Source organism: Pezoporus flaviventris, unplaced genomic scaffold, assembly GCF_033815535.1.
Source record: "Pezoporus flaviventris isolate CSIRO_AGI_PZ_B2104156 unplaced genomic scaffold, CSIRO_AGI_Pfla_v1 ptg000035l, whole genome shotgun sequence".
In the NCBI taxonomy this organism is placed as follows: Eukaryota; Metazoa; Chordata; class Aves; order Psittaciformes; family Psittacidae; genus Pezoporus; species Pezoporus flaviventris.
The window spans coordinates 5,828,062-5,848,324 of record NW_026892583.1 but is presented as its reverse complement, the minus strand read 5'-3'; the positions used below and the strand labels follow the sequence as shown (position 1 = coordinate 5,848,324).

Sequence of the window (20,263 nt, the reverse complement as noted above, 5' to 3'; positions counted from 1 at the left end):
CAAAATAAAAGCAAATGTTCTAAACTTTATTGATTATAGCTGGAACTGTAAAATGTTAAAATTATTCTTTCAAGCTGTCATCATTGTGTCTTGTTATCTGAAGAACTTCTGCTTCGATTTTAAAGAGCACTATACGCGCAGTATTACGATTAGAAGAACTGAAAAGCCTTTGTTCCTTGGGCTTGGAGTTTCTGTTGAAGTTTCAGTTTAGCTGCTCTGCAGACAATAAATTCCTGAATTGTTCAAAGTGACAACAGAAGGTGCATTGCTCAAAGTCAGCCTCATCAAAACACATCACATTGTCTTGGGAAATTTTCACTGGTATTTAATTTCTATTTACATGTAATTTTACAGTTATCTCTATATTTTTTAATATATTATATTTTTAAGAAAAGTTTTTAACTTTTTCTTTTGCTAACATGTAGCTGGCAACCAGAGAAAGGAGAGTTGATTCCTATGGTGGCAGATGTGAGACAGGGAAGCTAACAGGAATCCTTACATTGACTGTAATAAATGATAGACTGGTCCCTCCCGATGTTACTCCTTTATCAAAAACAATCTGTGAAAGGAATGGATGCTTAGTAAATTAATTAGTTTTTCTAACAACACAATCCATGATGAACATAATGGCTTCCTACTGATTTTTATCAGTACCTTAAAAGAACACAAATATTTGGTCCTGTGAACTTGGGCCTTTCAGGGAGGGCCAGTTCTTCTCTAAAATCAAACTTGGCAGTTAGTTTGCTCTGTGCATGTGAGCAGGAATTGACTTGTATTCCATGTGTTGTGTGAAATACCCTTCACATCAAAGGTACTGTAATTTTGAGCACTTTTTGTCTGAGTCTCAGCAAGTGGTAGCAGTAGTGCCTTCTGAGACAGAGCAAGCCAAAAAGTATGTTAGCATCCTTGCAGTAGGGAAAGGGAGAGATGTAATTTAGGTATTGTCTCCCAGTTGAGATTTTAGTCGCACCTACATGTTCAGATTTGTAGGTGACCTAAGAAGAGAAAGCTTCTTCAAAATGTACGTTTGTAGGTTGTCAGTCAGGTTTAATACTTTCTGGACCTCTTATCTTTTTGCATCTGTTCTGTTCTGATGTGAAATTACTATGAACTTTGCCAGGGCTCTATTATGGGAAAACAATGGAGCTATTTTAAGTAATGACAGAAGAACACCTTTACCTTGCCAGACTTCCAGGCCTGTATCAAGGATATCCTGGCATGTTGAAACTGTTCTTGAGGGTTTGCTTCCTTTTTTTTAATTCTTCGGTTTTTCTCTCATCATTCAAGCATACCAGCTTTATTTATGTTAGACCAAAATTAGAAGCCATATTAGCCTTAGTGCATGTCCGTGCACTTCAGTAGAGCTGTGAAACTTGACCATGAGTCTACCTGTGTGACTGTACATCTGCAGAGATTTTTCTATGTAATTTATTTTTCATTGAACAAAAAGTAGTCTGTAAACACTGCAGGAATTGTAAAACAGGCTGCAGAAGTAGTAATGTATGCTTGTTTGTGATTAGTGTCTGCAGTCAGTAATAAATTCATATACTGAAGACCAGTCTGACTAGCTTAGTAAGTAAAGCCACTGGGAGAAAGAAAGCAAAGCTTCTGTGTTGTGACTATTGTAGTGTGGGCAGAGCTGAGAGGATCTGGGAGGTTGCTGATCTTCCAACTCTGTCTGCCTTACCTGGCTCTTCAGCAGCAGCGGGTTCCAGGGATGGACCCATGCTACGCATGGTGGGAACTGAAATTTCCAGGGGTGATGCTCCAAATACACTGGAGCCATGTGATCCCATGCTGGTAGGAATATTCTTCAGTGAGAGGAGCAGGATAGTTTCTTAGTGATTTTATTTTTCTGGCTTTATTGGTAGTAAAACGGAGAACACAACTTTTTTCAGTCTTCATGACAGTAAGCTAGCTTGGGCTTCAGGGAGACAAATTGAAATGCATCATTTTGATAAGTTAACATTTTTTGTCCACTGGGGTTGAAATACTTTGCTTTGCTTCCTGTGGGATTTGGAAGGGGAATGCATGAAGCTTAAGTAGGAGTAGAGGTGGATTTTTTTCTGTTTATCTGGAGGAAAGGAAGTGTTTCAGGATTGGCATGCAGAGCGACATGCATAAATGCATTTCTAGATATGTGCACTAGCATTGTACTTTATTGATAGGAATAAAGTATGTTTCATTGTGTACTTTCAAACAGCAGTTCCTTGCACAGCTAAACCGATACAGTAGGTTGCTGTTGCTCAGGGAAGGCATCTCTTTTTCTCACTACCTCCTCACAGACCCACACGCCTACTCTGTTTCCCCTGCTGGTGTGCTGGCTTGTCACATCCTACAAGCCCATTCAGTTAGTTAAACCAGCCACGTGCAACCGTTTGGGTAATGCTCTGTGGAGTCAGTGAGTCCGTGTGTTAGGAGCGTGAGAAGTCAGTGGGATTACCTTCTGTCATGAAACTGTGCTGCATTGTTATTGGGAGCAGCAGTTACACAAAGTAACCTTGGTGTTAGTTTGATACTAAGATCTGCTGAAGAAAGACGAAGGTATTGGGTTTGTTGGCCATTTTATGCCTAAGATTTTGATTACATTTGCTGCAAGACCATTCAAAACTGTCAGTAATTCATGCTGTGAAATCAGTCTCCACTGATGCAGTCCGCTGCCATGAACCAAAGTATAAACTGCTGCTTTTACCTCTTTTCCAACTATTCCAAAACAGCTTTAACACCCAACCCTAGTTCTATTCCCACAGGAATGAATTAGAATTTTATCGTAGATTGGAACAGCACATGTGGGGCTACCACTCATAACCGCACTTCAGGACAGCGACAGCCTTTACAGCTGTAATGCTTGAAAATGGTGAGTTTACAGAGATTTTTAAGGCAGGGTGAGGTCCCAGTTGTTAGTTGGAGGTGTTATGGGTTTGTGTGGAACATGGTCTCACAGCAGCAGTATCTGGTCCCTGACTTTCAACACCGTTTGTCCCCAGTACTTGAAATGTTCCCTCTTTTTCTTCTTATTTCCTTCCCTTTACAATGTGCACTCACTTCAGTGGATCTTTACTGTTGGAATTCAAGCAGAGTTTGAAGTGTATGGTTTAATGGGTATGTGTAACTTAGCACTGACAGAATGAACGTTAACTTTGTTTTCTACTTCGCGTGCTCAGCTTTTTTAATATTTTCTGTTAAATAATGTATTTTTCACTTCAAAGGCACTCTTAATTTTTGAGGGGAGGCTTGATCTGTGCAGTGTGCGTCAGTTTGTCCAGCTAGGCAAACAAAGTTGTAAGTTCATTATCGTTGCACTTTTATTACACAATAAATTCTTTGCAGATACTGTAATATATTTTAATATGCTTTGTAATCATTTTTAGAAAGTGGTGATAAACATTGCTGATTTAATAAACTAATATTGAATTACCTGACAATTTCTTTTTTAAGCTTCTTTCTGGAACGTAATCTGTCAGTGACTAGGATTTTGTAATCCTGCTACTGAAGGTTTATAGGCATAGTAGCTATTGGGCAAGCTGCTTATTTTCCCACGTCCGTTTCTGTATCCACAGTAGGTTATGGCTCTTTCTCTTCTGTGTCCTTGAACTTGTTGCTGAAATTACTGCCCACACCAAGGCTGGACTCCAGAATTATATTTTTAAAGGAAAAATGAAACAACTCCACACCTCGAGCACCTCTCAGCAATCAGCTTTTTATAGCAGAATGTAATTCTGGAGTTTCTTAATGTCTATGCGTAAAAATATCTTACATTCTAAGTATGGAAGATAAATGAAAAACTTCCTGTGTGGATTGAAAGCTTGAGACTTGAGCTAAGAGGCACTTCTTTTATCTTCACTGGCGGTGCTAACCTTGAAAATAAGAGTGGATTCAATAACAGTTTAACAGAAAGTACTTTGTTAATATTTTTGTCCCCCAAAATCCAAGCACATCTTCTACACTGTGCTACCTACTGCTTAAAATTAACCAATTACATCAAACGAGCATTAATTTTAATGCTGTGCTTAAATTAATTCCTCCTGCCTCTCTCCCCCTATAGACACGCAACTTACTTGAAGCATCTCCAAATACACATCTGTGCTATCAGGATGCCATAGTTCAGCTGTTTCTCCTACTACTGTCAGATCTAAGTTGCTGTGGCGTTAAAGGGATTTGTATGAGGCAGTGTTAGCAAGCTAGGCTGTTTTGCTGGTGGTGGTCACCGTATGTCACATGAAAGCAACTGTTTCATGTACAAACAATGTTGTGGGTTCCCAGAGGCTACATTGCTGTTGAATTGCAGTGTCTTGTTTGAACTGTTCCTTATAAAAGTCAGAAATAGTTTGGAGAAAAGGAGGTTTTAATGAGACTTGGAGTTTGGTGTTTTATTAGCAGAGTGGTGTTTTACATACTCCCCTTACAAGACATTTCAGACTTCGGAAAATACACAGCACGCTTCATAGTTAGATGATCTACTCTAATCCACAATTTCTGTTTGCACAAGGGGGAAAGCAAACCAATGTCCACACAAGCAGTTCAACTGTAAGTTTTGCAGTAATTTTTACTTCGAATATTTGGCATCCTTAAACTGTGAAACCTTTCTATTTATGCATACCATACTGTTTGTTTTCTCAAAACCATTTTATTGGCTCCCATGTTTGGTGTATTTGTAAGGACTTTGGAGCAGATGCTATCCGGAGCTGTGATCCAAGGCTTTATCATGCTACAAGAACTAACTGTGAGCACAGAGGACCTTATAGAAAGCTTGCCCTTTGATCTAGCTTGGCTGTCTTGGGTTGGAAGCACCAAGGAGAAAGCTGTCTGCCTTGCCCTACTTAGATGGATGAACAAACACATTTGCTGAAGGTGCTTTCCTTCTCTTGGGATTCATGGCAATGAGCTATCTTCTTGAAATAAATGCCCAGTCTCAGCAAACACCAGTGGTGATCCAAACACAGGAAGAGGTGTACATGTTTAGCACAAAGATATTCAGAAGTCCTGTATCTATATGGCTTTTCTGACCACTGAGAGTAAAAATACCTTCTCATGTGAAAACCATGGTATTGAAATAGGTTCTTCTCCCTTTCCCCAAAGGACTTCATGCTAGAACAGATTTGAGGTGCTAGCATGAAGGTGCTTTCACCCCACAGGAGAGAGACTGTGGTCTCAGTTGCTTTCTGGTCCAGTGAATACTGGAAACTCAGTGCTATGTCTACCTTGTTCTCCCACCTATTATTTTCTCTGAGATGGAGCTTGTCCATGTTCTTTCCAAGATGATGCTAGTTTGGCCACCCATATTCAGCTTCAGCCTGGAGCTCTGAAGATTTCATCATAGTGAAAGTAGCTCATTTTACATGGAAGCTACATACCTCTCACTAGATGCTGTATTTCAGATGCACTGTAAGATTTCTATGTATGACTATCATTTTTAAAACATTTTTTAAACACCTGCTTAGTGATTTCAGATCATTCTGTATTTTTTCTCAAAATGCATTCATTTCATGTCTAGTCTGAAAATAAGCCATCAGATGACAATGTACTATAACCAGTAAGTTCACCGCTTGGCAATTTTAGGCTACAGTGAAGAGTAACTGCAATTTTTCTTCATTTTGCACTGCCCTGTTTCATCTCTTGTCTGCTGAAGTTCCCACCCCTAACGTTAACTGTTTGTATAATGCTATGTCTTTTGCCAACTACTTTCAATCATTCCACACGACTGGGTGGCCATCACAGTGAAACTGTGATAGCCAGGCTGGGAGAGAGCTGTGAGTGTAGCCGGTAATCTGCTGACTGGGACAGTGGGGGACCTAAACCTGAGAGTACACCACATCATACACTACCCTTGTGGGTAGGGTGCAGTCCTCTGGCATAAACGGTGCTGGATGCCAATCTGCATGTAAGTCTCACAATTTTGTTTCAGCCATAAATAAAGCTAAATGCTTTATCACTCCCATATATAAACAATGTCCTAAAATGCAGCTGTAAAGCACAAGTTTTGCCTTCATGCAGTGGTCTTCCTTAGTAGCAGTGAATAAAAATTAAAATATCAGAGCCAGATGATAAAAATACACTGGTTAAATCTGGCATTGCCACAACAGTGATTTCTGAGGCCAATTTTCAGTTTGATGTTCAAAATACTAAGGCTATTCTGTCACTTGAAACCCTTTATCTATGGATGAAATGGAAAGAGAATTAAAGTCCTGTGTTCCATGTGTTGATCCTGCAAAGACTTTGAAGCTCTTATGTTAACTATTTGAGGTTCAGAAACAGAAGGAAAATTTCAAGCTAATATAAACAGCTCTGAGGAGAAAATGTCTTTAATTCATGACTAAACAACCAAATGTATATTTTCTGTTTCAAAAAGATGACTGAGTTTTTTCGTGCCAGGAAAAATAAATCCATCTGATTTTGTTTTAAGCCATCCTCTTTTTCAAATGCAGTGAGGGGCTCCAGTTCCTTTGGATGATGTAATTCGTCTGTTCTGCTTGAATTCTGCTCCCTGTTGATGTCATGTTGCCGCTAGCCAACTATTCAAAGAGAAAAGCAACTTCTAGTTTAGGCTAGAGCATGGGGAGGCTGAGGTTTATAACAACCCAGCATCCTGGGATGCCGGTTTAGATCTTCCAGGCAGAGCTCAGCCTTAAGAAGAGCTGGGGCTCCATCCGCTGGGGACCTCTCTGCCCACAGCTGGGTGACATCAGCGCTGGGAAGGCAGGTATGTGGGGGACACAGAGGGGTTACTTGGGGTGGTGAGCTGGAGCCCCTAGGCAAGAGAAACTGAGAGAAGGATTTGGCTATTTAGGGACAAAGTTCAGCTGAGAGGCCTGTGGAAGCAGGGAATCCGTGCAGGCTGACAGCTGGAGGTGTCCATGCCTCTCCTAAGCTGCTTTTGACTAACTCCCCAACTTTTCTTCAGCCTTAGTATCCTAAATGAGCAAACAGCTTCTTGCAATAATTACTGCCTGCTACTCTCTGGTGTTCTCAGTATCCAAACCATAGCTCCTCTGTGCCACGACTAGGTCTAAGATTCACTGTAATTCAAGATGTGTTCAGGAACTCTTCTGGGATCACGGTTCATCTCACGTGTATCCACAATGCCTTGATGAGACTGAGTATGAGATGTTTCCTGCAGCTGGGGAGGGTGGAAAGGAGGAGGGCTGCTTGTGGGACCCAGGCTGCTGGCCCCAGGCAGCTTACTTGGCACAATGTAGGCTGAAGACCATGGTCCAGAGCAGGGGCTGCCTTCCTGCTCCACAGAGTCAAGGCCCAGATGTTATTCTGAGACTCTTACATGTGGAAGCAACATGGCTGGAGACACAGAGGGAGGTACAGGGCTGAGCTGTCATCCATGTGTTTGCACTTAACATACTTGTTTTCTTTGAGATTTGGGGAACCTTCCCCCTAGCAGAGATCAGACAGGATTTTCACATACCTTCAGGAGGAGCGTGTGTATGCAAAGCTTATGCAATGGAGGGTGATGGGCTGAGCCAAACCTTCCACCTGAGCCTTGTGAATAAACTCAGTCCTCTGCAAGAGCAGGTAAGAGTATGGCCATATGGCTTTTAAATCAGGGCTAGCTTTGCTCAGTGGCAGGTCAGAGCATAGATGTATTAGCTTGGTGCAATGAGGGAGTCATTCAGTTACAGGAGTGTCAGCTCTGAATGGCCTTATGTAAGGATGCTTTCAAACATGAAGGCATCTGCACCCTCCTGTAGCAACGTATTCCCTTCAGGGAGACTCCTGATCCCAGAGGGCAAGTGCACTAATGGGGGAAGCCCAGGGCCAGGGAGAACTCTCTAGCTCCATAGGACCAGGGATCTGCTGTCCTGGGACAGCTCATGGAGATCAGCTGTCGCTCAGGTCAGCAAACTTGCATCTGCAACCCTCTACCAGCCCTCTGCTAGTGACTGTCACTTTAATGGTCTTTGTAACAGGGGGATTAAACATTTCTTCCCATCTTAGATAGCAGGAATTCACATACGAGCTGTGGGAGGAAGAGCACTATACTTAAAAAGAAAACACCAACAACAAATAGAATTTCAAACAGCTATGAAGTGCCGCATCCCTCTTTGTTTTACATGGTTTCCAGGAGTAGCAGAGCAATGGGGGAAGCGCTTAGGAGCAGAGCAGCTTTAGGGCTGCAAACCAGGCTGCTTGGGTGTCAGGTTTGTTTGACTTCCAGTCTCTGTTTCCCTCTTGACAAGATTGTGGGCAGATAGGAAAGGGTGCTGAAAAAACCTATCACGTCTTGCGTGGCTGCTGCTTTGCAGAAGGAAATCCCACATCAGGGTCCTTCCTCTTAAGAAACAAGAAAATGCTGCTGCCATTGTGGAAAACCACTTTAGACTGAAAACAGGGCAAATGGCGGGTGCTTTTGGGGCCCTTCTTCCTGAGGCCAGTGGCAGGCTCCCCTTCCCTGTGAAGGCAGCAAGAGAGGGACCATAATTAGCCGGGAGGGGTGATTTTTCCCTTGCCCCTCCAGGAAGCTGCACACAAATATTGTCATGTCCTTCCTCTTACCTTATTGGGATATAAATAACTGAGGAAATGCCTTTATCAGTGTCACATAAATGCCATTTTAACTTTGAACTGTCGATAGATACTACAAATGGAGATTGATATTCAGCAGTTAGTGAATACCAGAAATACCAGATCTTTGATTGCCTTGTATTGTCATAAAAGCAAAGCCAGTGTTTCACACATTTAATTGTTTAGAAAATAATTAACTTGCAGTAGGGAGAAATGCTTCCTGCATCCAGGGCCAATTCACCCACTGGTCCTCTGCCTTCTATTTGATAAGAGTGAGGGCATTTTCTTAACACACACAACCTAGCCAGCCTATACCATATTTAAGACAACAGCCTATAACCCTGCCTTCAGAAGAAGGTAGGTGTAACAAAAATTAAGACAGAAAAGAGAAGAGTGGAATTATAACTAGGCAATGAGCTTACAGAAGATATGTAGGTAGTTACTGAATTTATATCACTTTCCTCCTCCTGTCATCCTGATCACATTTAATGATCATTAAGGATCACATTGTATCAGTTGTTTGGTGAACCCAAGTCCAGAAATTTGAAGGGAATATTTTGAGTAATACCTGTATTCGGCTTTTTCTTTATAGCTGTCTTATGTGACACTATGTATGACATTTCTTTTTTATGAGAAATCTCTTTTATCTTATTATGAAGATACAGATTTAGTTCATAAAGTTTCATCTCTACTGAGTTTTGGGGGACTGATTAATTTCTTCTGTGTTTTCTCCCATCACTTTGTATGCTAACTAAACTACACGTGCCAGAAGGCAAAATACTGCTATTCCCTCATCTCCAAGCTGGACATCTTCATTTACAGCTTCTGATTTTAGATGCCTGCCTGTTTTCTAGTGGTGTTTCCCAGCAGCAGCCCTCTGGTTCCTGGCAATAATGCCAGGTCAGTAAGTTCTGTGCTTACGCGACCTTGTAAGTGACAGAAAGGACTCCCTGCTGTGTAAGTTACCAGAATTATTTTCTCTTTTGTTGTTAACGAGAAATCCATCAATGGTAAACTTTAGAATCAGCTGACACTGCCAGATTGATCCCAGTTTGTCCTGCCAGCAGCAGGTATCTGTGTACATCAGCTTCTTCAAAACAGTGACTGGAAAATTCCTGATGCTTCACTATTTCCCCTTCTCATTTGCCGTATCCCAGTTTAACCACTTGGCAATTGCCCTGATCTTTGTACCCTCTGCTGTGCTTTCCTTCTTTCATTTTCAGATGCCACTCTCGAGTTCAATTTCCCAGGTAAGAATTCCTTTAGAAAAGCAACCTGTGATCAGTCAGAGCCTTCAGTGCAATTGTGGAAGATGCTCTTTATCAAAGCATCACCATGGAGGATGACTTTTTTCACTGCTTTGTAGCAATTTTGGTGCCATTCATACATTATTTTTGAATGTAAGGATTGGACAAGGCCTGTTACAACCTTTACTCATGGTGTCCTGATGGGTTACTTCCTTTAGACCAGATGAGAAGTTCATAGGTAGATCATAAATACTTGGTCTCTGTGTCTGAATTCAAAGGTCACTTTGCATGAAAAGAAAAGCTGAAGGTAGGAATAGGGGTGGATCTACACCTGAAAGTCATTCTCCACAGTGACCAACTGCTGAATGCAGAAAGGAGTTCCTCCAAACCTGAGTAAGTCCATTTTTTTTTTTTTAATGTTTTTTGTTCTTTTTCTGGTAATGCATCATTATAACCAGCTCTGGCTCTTAGCACTGCCTTTACATCCTGCAAATGCAGATAATCTATTACAGACCTGTCTTTGGGTACTCATCTACCAACGCAGGGAGCATTTCTAACTTAATTTAATACAACAGGCCAGCTGTGGTGTGTAGCTCAACAAATAATGTTCCTTTGCACCTGAATGAAATCGGTTTGGTCATTGTCCAGGATGGCTGCAATGCTGAACAACAACCCTTTCAAAAAAAAGGGGCCCGCAGACATTCTGAGAACTATTTGGCAAATTCAGAAATGGCATTGTGTTATGGGTTAACTATATGGTCTTACTACATGGGAGGGAGTTAATATCGCCCCTCTGGCAGGGAAAGGCTATTTGAATATCTGCACTCCAGATAGAGCAAGTAGGCAGTGCTGAACTAGCCCAAAAGATAAGAGAATATTATGAGGATCTTCTTTGTGTTTTATTTCAAACTTTGCTAAATTCTTCTTTTCTTAAGGCTTTCATCTGTGTTGGTGATCCTTCCCTGGGTTGCTGCTGAATTGTCAGGCTTCAGTGCTGTGCCTAGTTTGCCGAAATCAAGTACTGGGGGTTAAGAAACATCTGGGGCAGAAAAAAAAAAGTAGAAAACGCAGTAAAAAAATCATTGCTTCTGCACTTCCCATAGCTTTTCATCTTGTAAAATGGCAACATTTTTCATATTTATTAGATCACAGTGAACTATCAAGCAGGCAACTTCCCATTTGCAGTGACTGCTGTTGCTAGTTGCCTATTGCTGTCTTCTCACGCTAGGATAGATAATGGTTTTTTTTTCAGTATTTCATGTTTTATGAATGAAGCAAACACAGAGCTCAGAACTGGGCCCTCACAAGCAGGCACACAATATTTAGGAAGCAGGTCATCCTGCTCCACACCTCTGCAGTTTGTCAAAGGTTTTCACTTTTCATTCCCTTCTCTCTTCACAGTGGATTGACAGCAGCAGACACCTCTCTCCTCTCCCTCTTTTACAGGTTTCTTGGTTTCTCAGCTACGCTGATATCCAGGTGATACTTAGAGCTATAGCAGTAGTCCAAGCAGATGATACCTGGTCGCTAGGGATGTCTGTAGCTATGAATTTTACACTGATTTTTTTTAATTACTCTCTTGCCTTCATAACAGCTTGGTCACTGCTGTTAACAGGTTTACATCATATGTGAAATGACTCCAAAAGAGCTGTTTGGTTGAGCTGAAATTTAGTTTATTGTGTCACAGGCTCTAAAGGGAAGACTCCTCCTATCTAATATTCCTGAATGTTCAGTTGGGTGCTGTAGTGAATTACAAGCCTGATTTTTCATTCATATGGATGAGGCAGACAAGTGTATGGCAGCCTAGGGAAGCTTCTTGACTCCCAGTCTGGGAGCTTGTCCATGCGATTATGTGTCACCATCCTTACATGAGAGGAAAGAACTAAGTTGGTTCCATTTCCTTTCTCAGCAGCTATTTGGTTTCTGTTGGAAATGCTGTGGTCTGAAAGCCAAGAGCAGCATCTCAATCATTCCTCAAAGAACATAACACCCTTTCGAGCATTGCATTGGAAGTGATTTGCAGACCCCTCTTTCTGACAGGGTCTAAGATCAGTTCTCTGTCTTGTGCTGCAAGCGCATTGAAGGAAGCTATTGATGGCTTTCAGATAATGGGGCTGCTCATGCGAGCAAGTGATTGGAGGGAGACTGAAAGAAATAAAGGTGCACAGATACATGCTACATTTTCATCCTGAAATTAGAGATGCATTTCAAAAGGGAGAACTCAAGTACATTAAAACTGAAGTTGCGTGAAATTAAAGTACAAAGTACAATCAAAAGGAAATTAAGGTATTATACTGGGTGTGGAATTGAATCTTGTACCTGTTAGGGCTGGGCTCCCTACATAACACTGGGAATGTTACTGTTTATTGTAGCTGGCCAGGCGGATCTCTTTAGCTCTGAGCACCTCACCAGAGTTTCTGGCTTCCTAGGTGACCATGGGTACTGAATATGAAAAAGACCACATCAAAAAGCTGCAGGAGCAGCGTATGTCCATGCAAAAGAAAACCTTCACCAACTGGATGAACAACATCTTCTTCAGGAATAATGTAGGTAGCTCCTTCAATCTGGGCATTATCTCACCCACTGTATCCTTTTCTTATGTGATTTTTTACGTACTTTTCCTTATTGTTGTCATTACACATATATGCCAGCAAGGAAGACTGACTAATCAGAATGCTCCAGCCTGCAACTTTTACCTTACATCTGTCTCAGTTGTCCATGTTTCCAGTCTTCCCTGAAACCAGGGTTCACTTTGCAGATGTATATAACCCTGTCATATTGTGTTGTTCACTGTATCTTGCTGATCATCTCAGAGGAAGCTCTTTATTTTCTATTTCCTACAAGTAAAGCATCTGCGAATGTCTGCACTTCCCCAAACAATGCTGAATTCCTAGTTGCCCAGCTGAAATTTAAGACTTCCTGCTTTGCCTGATCAGTCCTGCCTGAGTTGCTGCTCAATGACTCTGAAAAGTTGCCTTAAGTATAGCAATTTCAGTCAGACATGCTACCATGCAAGTATAGACCAATTGGTTTTCAGTAAGTCTCAAACTTCCAAAAAGCTCCAGAGCTAGTGTACAGTCGGTTTGTGTTTGCAAGGGAACTCCAACATATTCCAAAAGTCTCCAGACTTATTTGCAGATACACTGATCTGGAGGCAAAAATGATGTAGCTGTGTCACAGTAAGGAATTGCATCATCTAAAACCAGTTCCCTTTTTTAGAGTCTGTAGCTGATATTAATGAAAATGCACTTTGGCAACAACAGACAAGACCAGGAGTCTTAGTTCCATCCTAGATCATCATTATTATATGATGCTTCAGAGCTACAAGCATTTTTTTTCAGTGTCATGTTTTAAATTGGTGATTGGTGCAAAGGCTCCCTCAGAGCACAATAAACTTTGAGGTTTCTTTTTCTTATGGTGAGAGAATAACCACAAAACACATTCTCTTACCTGCAGAAAGCTAGGTTTTTATAGTATAGGAAATGATTTTTGTTTAGCTACAGATAAATGCATCTACCTTCTCATTTTAAAAACACCTTCAAGTTCAAAGATCAAAATGTCAGTCTGGACTTCCTGCACAGTACTTGTTCATGTATCATAAAAGCATGAGGGGAAAAAGCCTGCGAGAGTGTTCCAAACCATATACGGTAAGAAATGATGCAGAGTCTGACTGCTTATCTAGGTCTTCTCAGCAATGTAGTCTCAGCTTTTCAGCACACACTTTAATGTGATTGGGTCATACTGCAGGACACTACAGTATTCCCAGTTGCGCTGTTGACTACATCAAGTGTAGTGCTAAGGATGCAATTGGATTGAATTTGTTGAACAATCTGTGATGGGTATCTTTATGAGAAGACTGATGCAACAAAGCTATTAAAATTACTGCTGGGTGAGGCATAAAGCAGACATGAAGACTGTCTCTTTACAAATTTTAATGGAGCTAGTCTTCATTTATAGAGGTGTCACAGAATATAACAACTTTTAAATGGTAATTTACCAGAAGCAGAGTTTTAAGTTTATTTAATATGCAAAAAGAAATAGAGTTGGCAACTAAAGAGGGAGTTTTTCATGGAGATAATCAGCCAGAGAAAGTTGTAAACTCTTGTTCCGCACACAGTACAGACTGAAAGTTTCTCTGAGTTGCTTTTACACTTTCACTGTTTTCTTCTTTCTCTGGAGAAAAGATCTGTTAAACTGATTAATAATTGGTCGGGAGTGAAAAAGCACAGGTCTATTATTTGTATTATTTTTGGCATTAGATGTGACTATTTCTGAATTAAAAAACTACTACTTTCAGATTATTATTTTTTTCTGAAGACAAAAAGATTATTTACTGGGATTTCAGAATCACAGTAAATTATTGCTGGATATACTTTAATGACACTTTAGATGGTTAATGGCAGAAGGCCAAAAGTAAACACCCAAGGCAAGTTCTTGTTAGGTCAGAGTACACACTATGTCATGTTGTATCACCTAAGCACTGGGTGACTTCAGCACTGGCAGCAGTGAAATACATTTTTGTAAGAGAATGTAATCTTTCACTTAGTCTGAGACTGGCTAAAAACATGGATGCTTTGGGTGGCAGCACAGCTCCAAGCAGGGCATAATGGACTTTATTGAGTGTATTGAGTAAAAAACAAGTCTATGAATGGGATTATCAGCTCAATTTTTAAATGGAACTCACTGCTCAAAATAAAAAGATTAAAAGATTCATTTGCATTGAAGTAAAAATGTCAGCATTTCCAAAATGTTTGATTTTGAAAATACTGGTTTCTATTTTACTTTTCAAAATCTTCCACTTTATTTTCTATATTTGCTCAGTTGTGGGTTTTGTTTTCCTTCACTTATGCCTGCTTTCACACATAATGTCAGCCCTGCTGGAAATCCATTTTTTGTGACTTCAGGTTCATCACTTTTCACACACATGCACTGACATAACTCGGTGAAACAGCAAGAAGGTGTTGTATAGTATTAGAAGTAGAGGGGTCTGTTAGCCAAACATTCAGCCAGAGTCTGTACTGTCTGACTGGTCTTCACAGGCAAATATCGAGATACAAGACATTTACACAGACCTGAAGGATGGCATCTCTCTAATGCAACTCCTGGAGTTGCTCTCTGGAGAGCCTTTGCCCAGACCAAACCGGGGAAAGATGAGAGTGCATTTTCTAGAAAACAACAGCAAAGCCATCACATTTCTGAAATCCAAGGTAAGTTAATATTGATATTAGAGATCACACTACGTATGTTACTAATTAATTATAATATCCACCTCTAATACACGATGAGATAATCTCTGAAGACAGGCCAGGGTTTTTATTAAAAGAAAAACAGTAATCAGATTTTCATTTCTCTGTTATTTGAGTAACATGACTCATAAACAACGAATGATCCCCCAAAACAAGTCACATCTAAATGAAAATGTATTGTATCTCTATATCTTTCTAGTTGTGTTTTCCCACATGCTGGGGGAGAGCAGTCATCATTAGGCAAAGATGAAGCTACCTGGTAAAAAATAATTCTAACAGTTTCAGCAAGTTATTGCAGTGGGTTTGTTTACTGTAGTTGTGCATCCCCATTTCAGCTACAAGTCAGTATGTAATTTTTTTTCATTCTAGCCCTCTTTGGAAAATCATCACACAAAACTCTGTGCCATGAATTCCAAAGGAGCTGAGGAGTTTCACAGCAGTAGATGTGGGAAAGTACATAATGTCTGGATTTTTGCTAACTAAAAACCAAATGCAAATTCAGCACAGGGCTCCAGCTAACCCATGCCTGCTAAGGATATACACTGTGTAAGGCCCAGTGGTACGTGCACATCCAGGCTCTGCCAGCTGGGCCAACCAACCATTGCTTGTAAGTCCAGCCTCCAGAGACAGGATCATGCAGACAACAGGAGCCAGGGCAGAATGCACAGACTTCTTGAAGAGATATGCCCTTGTTGGCATAGTAGAAACTACAATCCTGCTTCCTGATCATGTAATAGTGGAGAAGGCAGCCATGGATGTTTAGTAGGTTGTTTGTACTGTTTAGTGAGCCCAAGCTATATGCTGCCTAGCTGGCTGGAGACCAGTCAGATGGAGTTTGCCCCCCTGTCACTCCTCTGGAGGAAAGGAGCACTGAATTGTGTTTCCTTCCTCTCCTTAACTACCAGTTTTCAAAACCCTTTTAGGAAATTTAAATCTTTCAGACCACCATCCCTTTGCTTTTGTTGAAACTCTTTTGGTACATGTGAGAGCTAGGGTTGAACATAGGAGCTCACAGGTATAGAGAAAGAAAACAGCATGCACACCCTCTTCATTAACAGCTCGTTACACCAGCTATCTTCAGAGACCTGGACATGAGTACTTTTATGCTGAATGGGTATTGGTTTATTAGCAGGTACAAGTGAAAGTGATTGGTCCTGAGAACATCGTGGATGGTGACAGAACCTTAATCCTGGGACTTATCTGGATCATTATACTTCGATTTCAGATTTCGTCTATCAAACTTGACAAGGTAAAACAGTGTCTTCGTCTTTTTGCTTAATTAGAGTGTTTTAGAGACTTTGTAGAGTCTAAGCCTGGCGAGGGTATTTTCATGACATTTCCTGACCTTTGTGATCATGCAGATCTTCTATTATTACCCAGTTACTCAGCCAGCAGTTTGTAAAACCAATTTAATCTATTTTATATTTTCTCAAAGAGACAGAAAACAATAACATGGGGATAGGTAGGACATTCACCTATGAATGAGCCTCTCTCCTTTGAATCCTCTCTTCACAAAGAAGAGATTTGATGAACTGGCTTCTTTTTACTGGCTTTTGACTCCAGAAAGAATATCTTTGATGGCAGTTCTCTCTAGATTTGAACTGAAAGCTGCTCCTTTATCCTTTCTCTGAAGAAAAAGTATTCTTTTTCAAATTATTTCACATGTACTCTAAGTACAAGGAGGATAAGATCCCATGAAGATATTATGAAAGTCAATGATTTCTAACATTAGACCTGGACACACTATATTTTGTTTCTGAATTCTAGATCACAGCTAAGGAAACAAACAAACTGAACTTTGCTTTCCACTTAATTTCTACCAGCCTTACAGAAGAAAAACATTAAAAAAATTTTAACACTTACTTTTCATCTTAGAATTTCTGAGTTCATTCAATTCACTTCACTAGAAAACTTCTACTTTTATGTTAAGTCATTCTACCTTCATGGCAGATACAGTCTGCAAGCAGATTTGTGAATAGGACAGAAGTAATACAAAGTGATCTTTGGGAACGTAAGCGTAAACCCCCTGATGCTACTTCCATATGTTGTTCACACTGATTTTTCTTTTCCCTGCTCTCTTCACAGGAAGAATTTGGAGGCAGAGCTGATGTTCTATTTGCCAATGAAGCCTTACTGCTCTGGTGTCAGCATAAAACTGCCAGCTATTCCAATGTGAATGTGAAGGACTTCTCCAAAAGCTGGAGTGATGGGCTGGCCTTCAATGCACTCATACATGCTCACAGGTAAGAGCTGATGGATCAGCTCAGAAGGAGTTGCTCATTGCTGTCTCTAGCTCCACCACAACTTGTTTCAGGGTATGAATTGCAAGTATTTTTCAAGAAACTGTCAAACCCCCTCTTTGCCCTTTCACACTGAAGACTCTTCTTTCTTAATTGGATATTCTCCCTGAGGAAGGAAGGACCAAAATCTCCTGATTGGTATTTCCTTTAGCTAGGCATAACATTGAATTTCCAAGGGAGTATCATCTGAACAATGCTGCCCATTATTTGGTCTTCGCCCCTTGGTCATGTTCCCATTGCTCTTTTTCAAAAGTTATTATTTTAGAGACTGGTTTTATTGTATATACTTCATGAGCATGTATACCTTCTGATTCAACTGTAACAGAGTAAGAAATCTCTCTGTCTCTTTCTTTCTCCCTTCTCTGGCCCTTTGAAAAAGAATGAAGAAAACAGCCCAAGGCAGGAGAGAGAAACCACTGGGAGAACCTTGAACATTTTTTCTTCCATTAAAAATTCTGCTGCAAATACTGGTAGGATACCATGGTGGGATCCTGTAATTTCCCCATTTTCAGAATTGCCTCTGCAGTGGGCTTTGGTTTTCACCCATAAGTGAAGAGGAGAAATAAGCGAAAGGCAGAGATTTGCAGCAAGTTGTACTTCAATTTCATAAGGGACAGTTTTCTTCCTTTTATGTAGGCAAGGGGTGATGCTCTTGAATGAACCTCAAGGTCAGACAGTAATATCACATTCCTTAGGCTAATGCAGTTTATGGTTTATAATTCTTCCCTGCCATGCCCTGTTCTTCTTGCCCAGGCCTGATCTTATCCACTATAGCTCACTGCGGCAGGACCAGCCCATCAAAAACCTGAACAATGCCTTCGATATTGCTGAAAAAGAGCTAGGAATCAGCAAACTGCTTGATGCTGAGGATGTGGCAGTGCCCTACCCAGATGAGAGATCCATAATGACTTACGTGTCACTCTATTACCATTACTTCTCCAGGCTGAAACAAGGCCAGACAATACAAAAGCGACTTAACAAAGTAAGTGCATTGCTGTCTTCAGAAGTTAAAAGTTAATTATGTAAAGCTAAATTTATGTTGGAAATGTTTGGGGTTTTGTTATTTCGGGGGTTTTGTGTGCAAGCTCAACTTCAGGATCATTTGAACTGAATCAAATGGCACGACTATTTAAAAGACCTCTTATCATCACCTGAATCTTGAGAAATGTCAGTAGGCTGATCTCTAAAGGGGATTGCATTTATCTCAATGAAAATGAGTCCCTTTTTGACCTCAGAGTTTCTGTTTGAGAACTGGTGTGGCTCCAATGTAGCTGGAGGCAATACAGATCTCATTAATCTTGGGAGGATTACTGCTATGCAAAAGCAGGCCTAGTCAACAAATTCCTGATTTAATAGATGATCCCTTATTCTATGAGACTACTTTGTATTTTCATTTCCTGTGAAAATCTTCATCCTTTCTTTCTAACTCCTTAGACAGGTACAAAATGGAAACAAAACCCAAACAAAACAAAACAACACCCAACAAACAAACAAACCCTAAACAAACAAAAAAACCCCCAAAACATTAAAAAGGGGGGGAACACTCCTAGAGAAAAAAAAACACCTTTTTGTCTCACATACAATCACAAATTATATTAAAAACTGTTTGCAGCCTGTTGATAAAACTGACAGAATTATGACATTCCTTAGAGAGAGTTTCTTTTCTACGTTCGAAATAATTTGTTTTTGTTTTGTCAGAAATACAAAACAAATAGCCTGCAGAAAACCTGTACACCCAGGATGGGTCCTGCGTGAACATCTGGACTTAGAGAGCTGCCTGTGCTCTTGAAAGAGAGGATTTGTTGCTCAATGGGAGTCGCAAAAATCCATATACCTCCTTCCAATATCTGAAGGGGGCCTATGAGGATGCTGGGGAGGGATTCTTCATTAGGGACTGGAGTGTAACAGCTTGAATTTAAACAGGGGAAGTTTAGATTGGATATAAGGAAGAAGTTCTGTAAGGGCAGTGAGGCACTGGAATGGGTTGCCCAAGGAAGTTGTGAATGCTCCATCCCTGGCAGTGTTCAAGGCCAGGTTGGACAGAGCCTTGGGTGACATGGTTTAGTGTGAGGTGTCCCTGCCCATGGCAGGGGAGTTGGAACTGGATGATCTTAAGGTCCTTTCCAACCCTATCTATTCTATGATTCCCTGGTGGTAACAGGGTGAAAGCTTTGGCAAAGCGGGCTTGTTCAGCCAACAAAGTGGTCTGGGATAAGAACAAGTTGATCCTGAAACATGTATCAGTAACAGTGATGCTCTCTGAAAAAAAGAATTAGATGACAGCAGGGCTTGGAACTGGGACAAAGATTGGGCAGCAGTGAGGAGACTGGGCAGTAGAATTTGACTGGTCTACACATGAGTCTCTGGCCAGGAGACATTTTTCTTCTGATAAGCCTGAAATATTCCTTGTGTCACCAAGCATGTATTAGAGGAACTCTAAGGGTCAGATAGATCCTGTATTTGTATCATAGAGAAAACCAGAAACAGTATCTCTTATTCTGTCCTTTTTAAGTTCTTTTTGTATTCCAATATTTTTTCCCATTTTGTACAGACATACTTATTTTCTTTTCTCTCTTCCTTTCCACTTACCCATTTCTTTTTCCCTTTTTTTTTAATTTTTAGCCTATTTCTAATACTGTGTTCCAGTCTCCCTGCATTTCTGTCACACACAGACATTCAGAAGGAGAATGAGACATATGTTAATCTCTTCATGTCCTTAGTCCCCACGAATAGGCAGTTCTGAATTTACTAATAGGATTGGGGAGGGAAGCCTGAATGTGCCAAGGAAGCCTTTGAGTTCAGGCTGAGTGTGTGACCAGGATGGCAGAGAGAATCAGCTCAAGGAGGTAAATCTCCCTTCTCACTCCCATGTGAGGTGGCCGTGCATTTGCTAAGATCTTTCAGTGAGAACTGGTTCGATGGCAAAAATACAGAAGGGAGCCCTGATGTCATGGGC

At 40.7% G+C, this 20,263-nt stretch overlaps 1 protein-coding gene across 1 annotated transcript in view; it reads left to right on the top strand.

The window, feature by feature from the left end:
- Nucleotides 1–9,078: 9,078 nt before the first annotated feature.
- SPTBN5 (spectrin beta, non-erythrocytic 5) overlaps nucleotides 9,079–20,263 on the top strand; it is a 94,156-nt gene continuing 82,971 nt past the window's right edge. Inside the window, exons 1-6 of the mRNA XM_061462355.1 lie at nucleotides 9,079–10,154; nucleotides 12,191–12,307; nucleotides 14,801–14,968; nucleotides 16,137–16,256; nucleotides 17,093–17,250; nucleotides 18,061–18,289. Of these exons, the coding sequence (XP_061318339.1) occupies nucleotides 12,197–12,307; nucleotides 14,801–14,968; nucleotides 16,137–16,256; nucleotides 17,093–17,250; nucleotides 18,061–18,289 (786 nt within the window). The 5' untranslated portion in view covers nucleotides 9,079–10,154; nucleotides 12,191–12,196. The remainder of the gene's footprint in view (nucleotides 10,155–12,190; nucleotides 12,308–14,800; nucleotides 14,969–16,136; nucleotides 16,257–17,092; nucleotides 17,251–18,060; nucleotides 18,290–20,263) is intronic.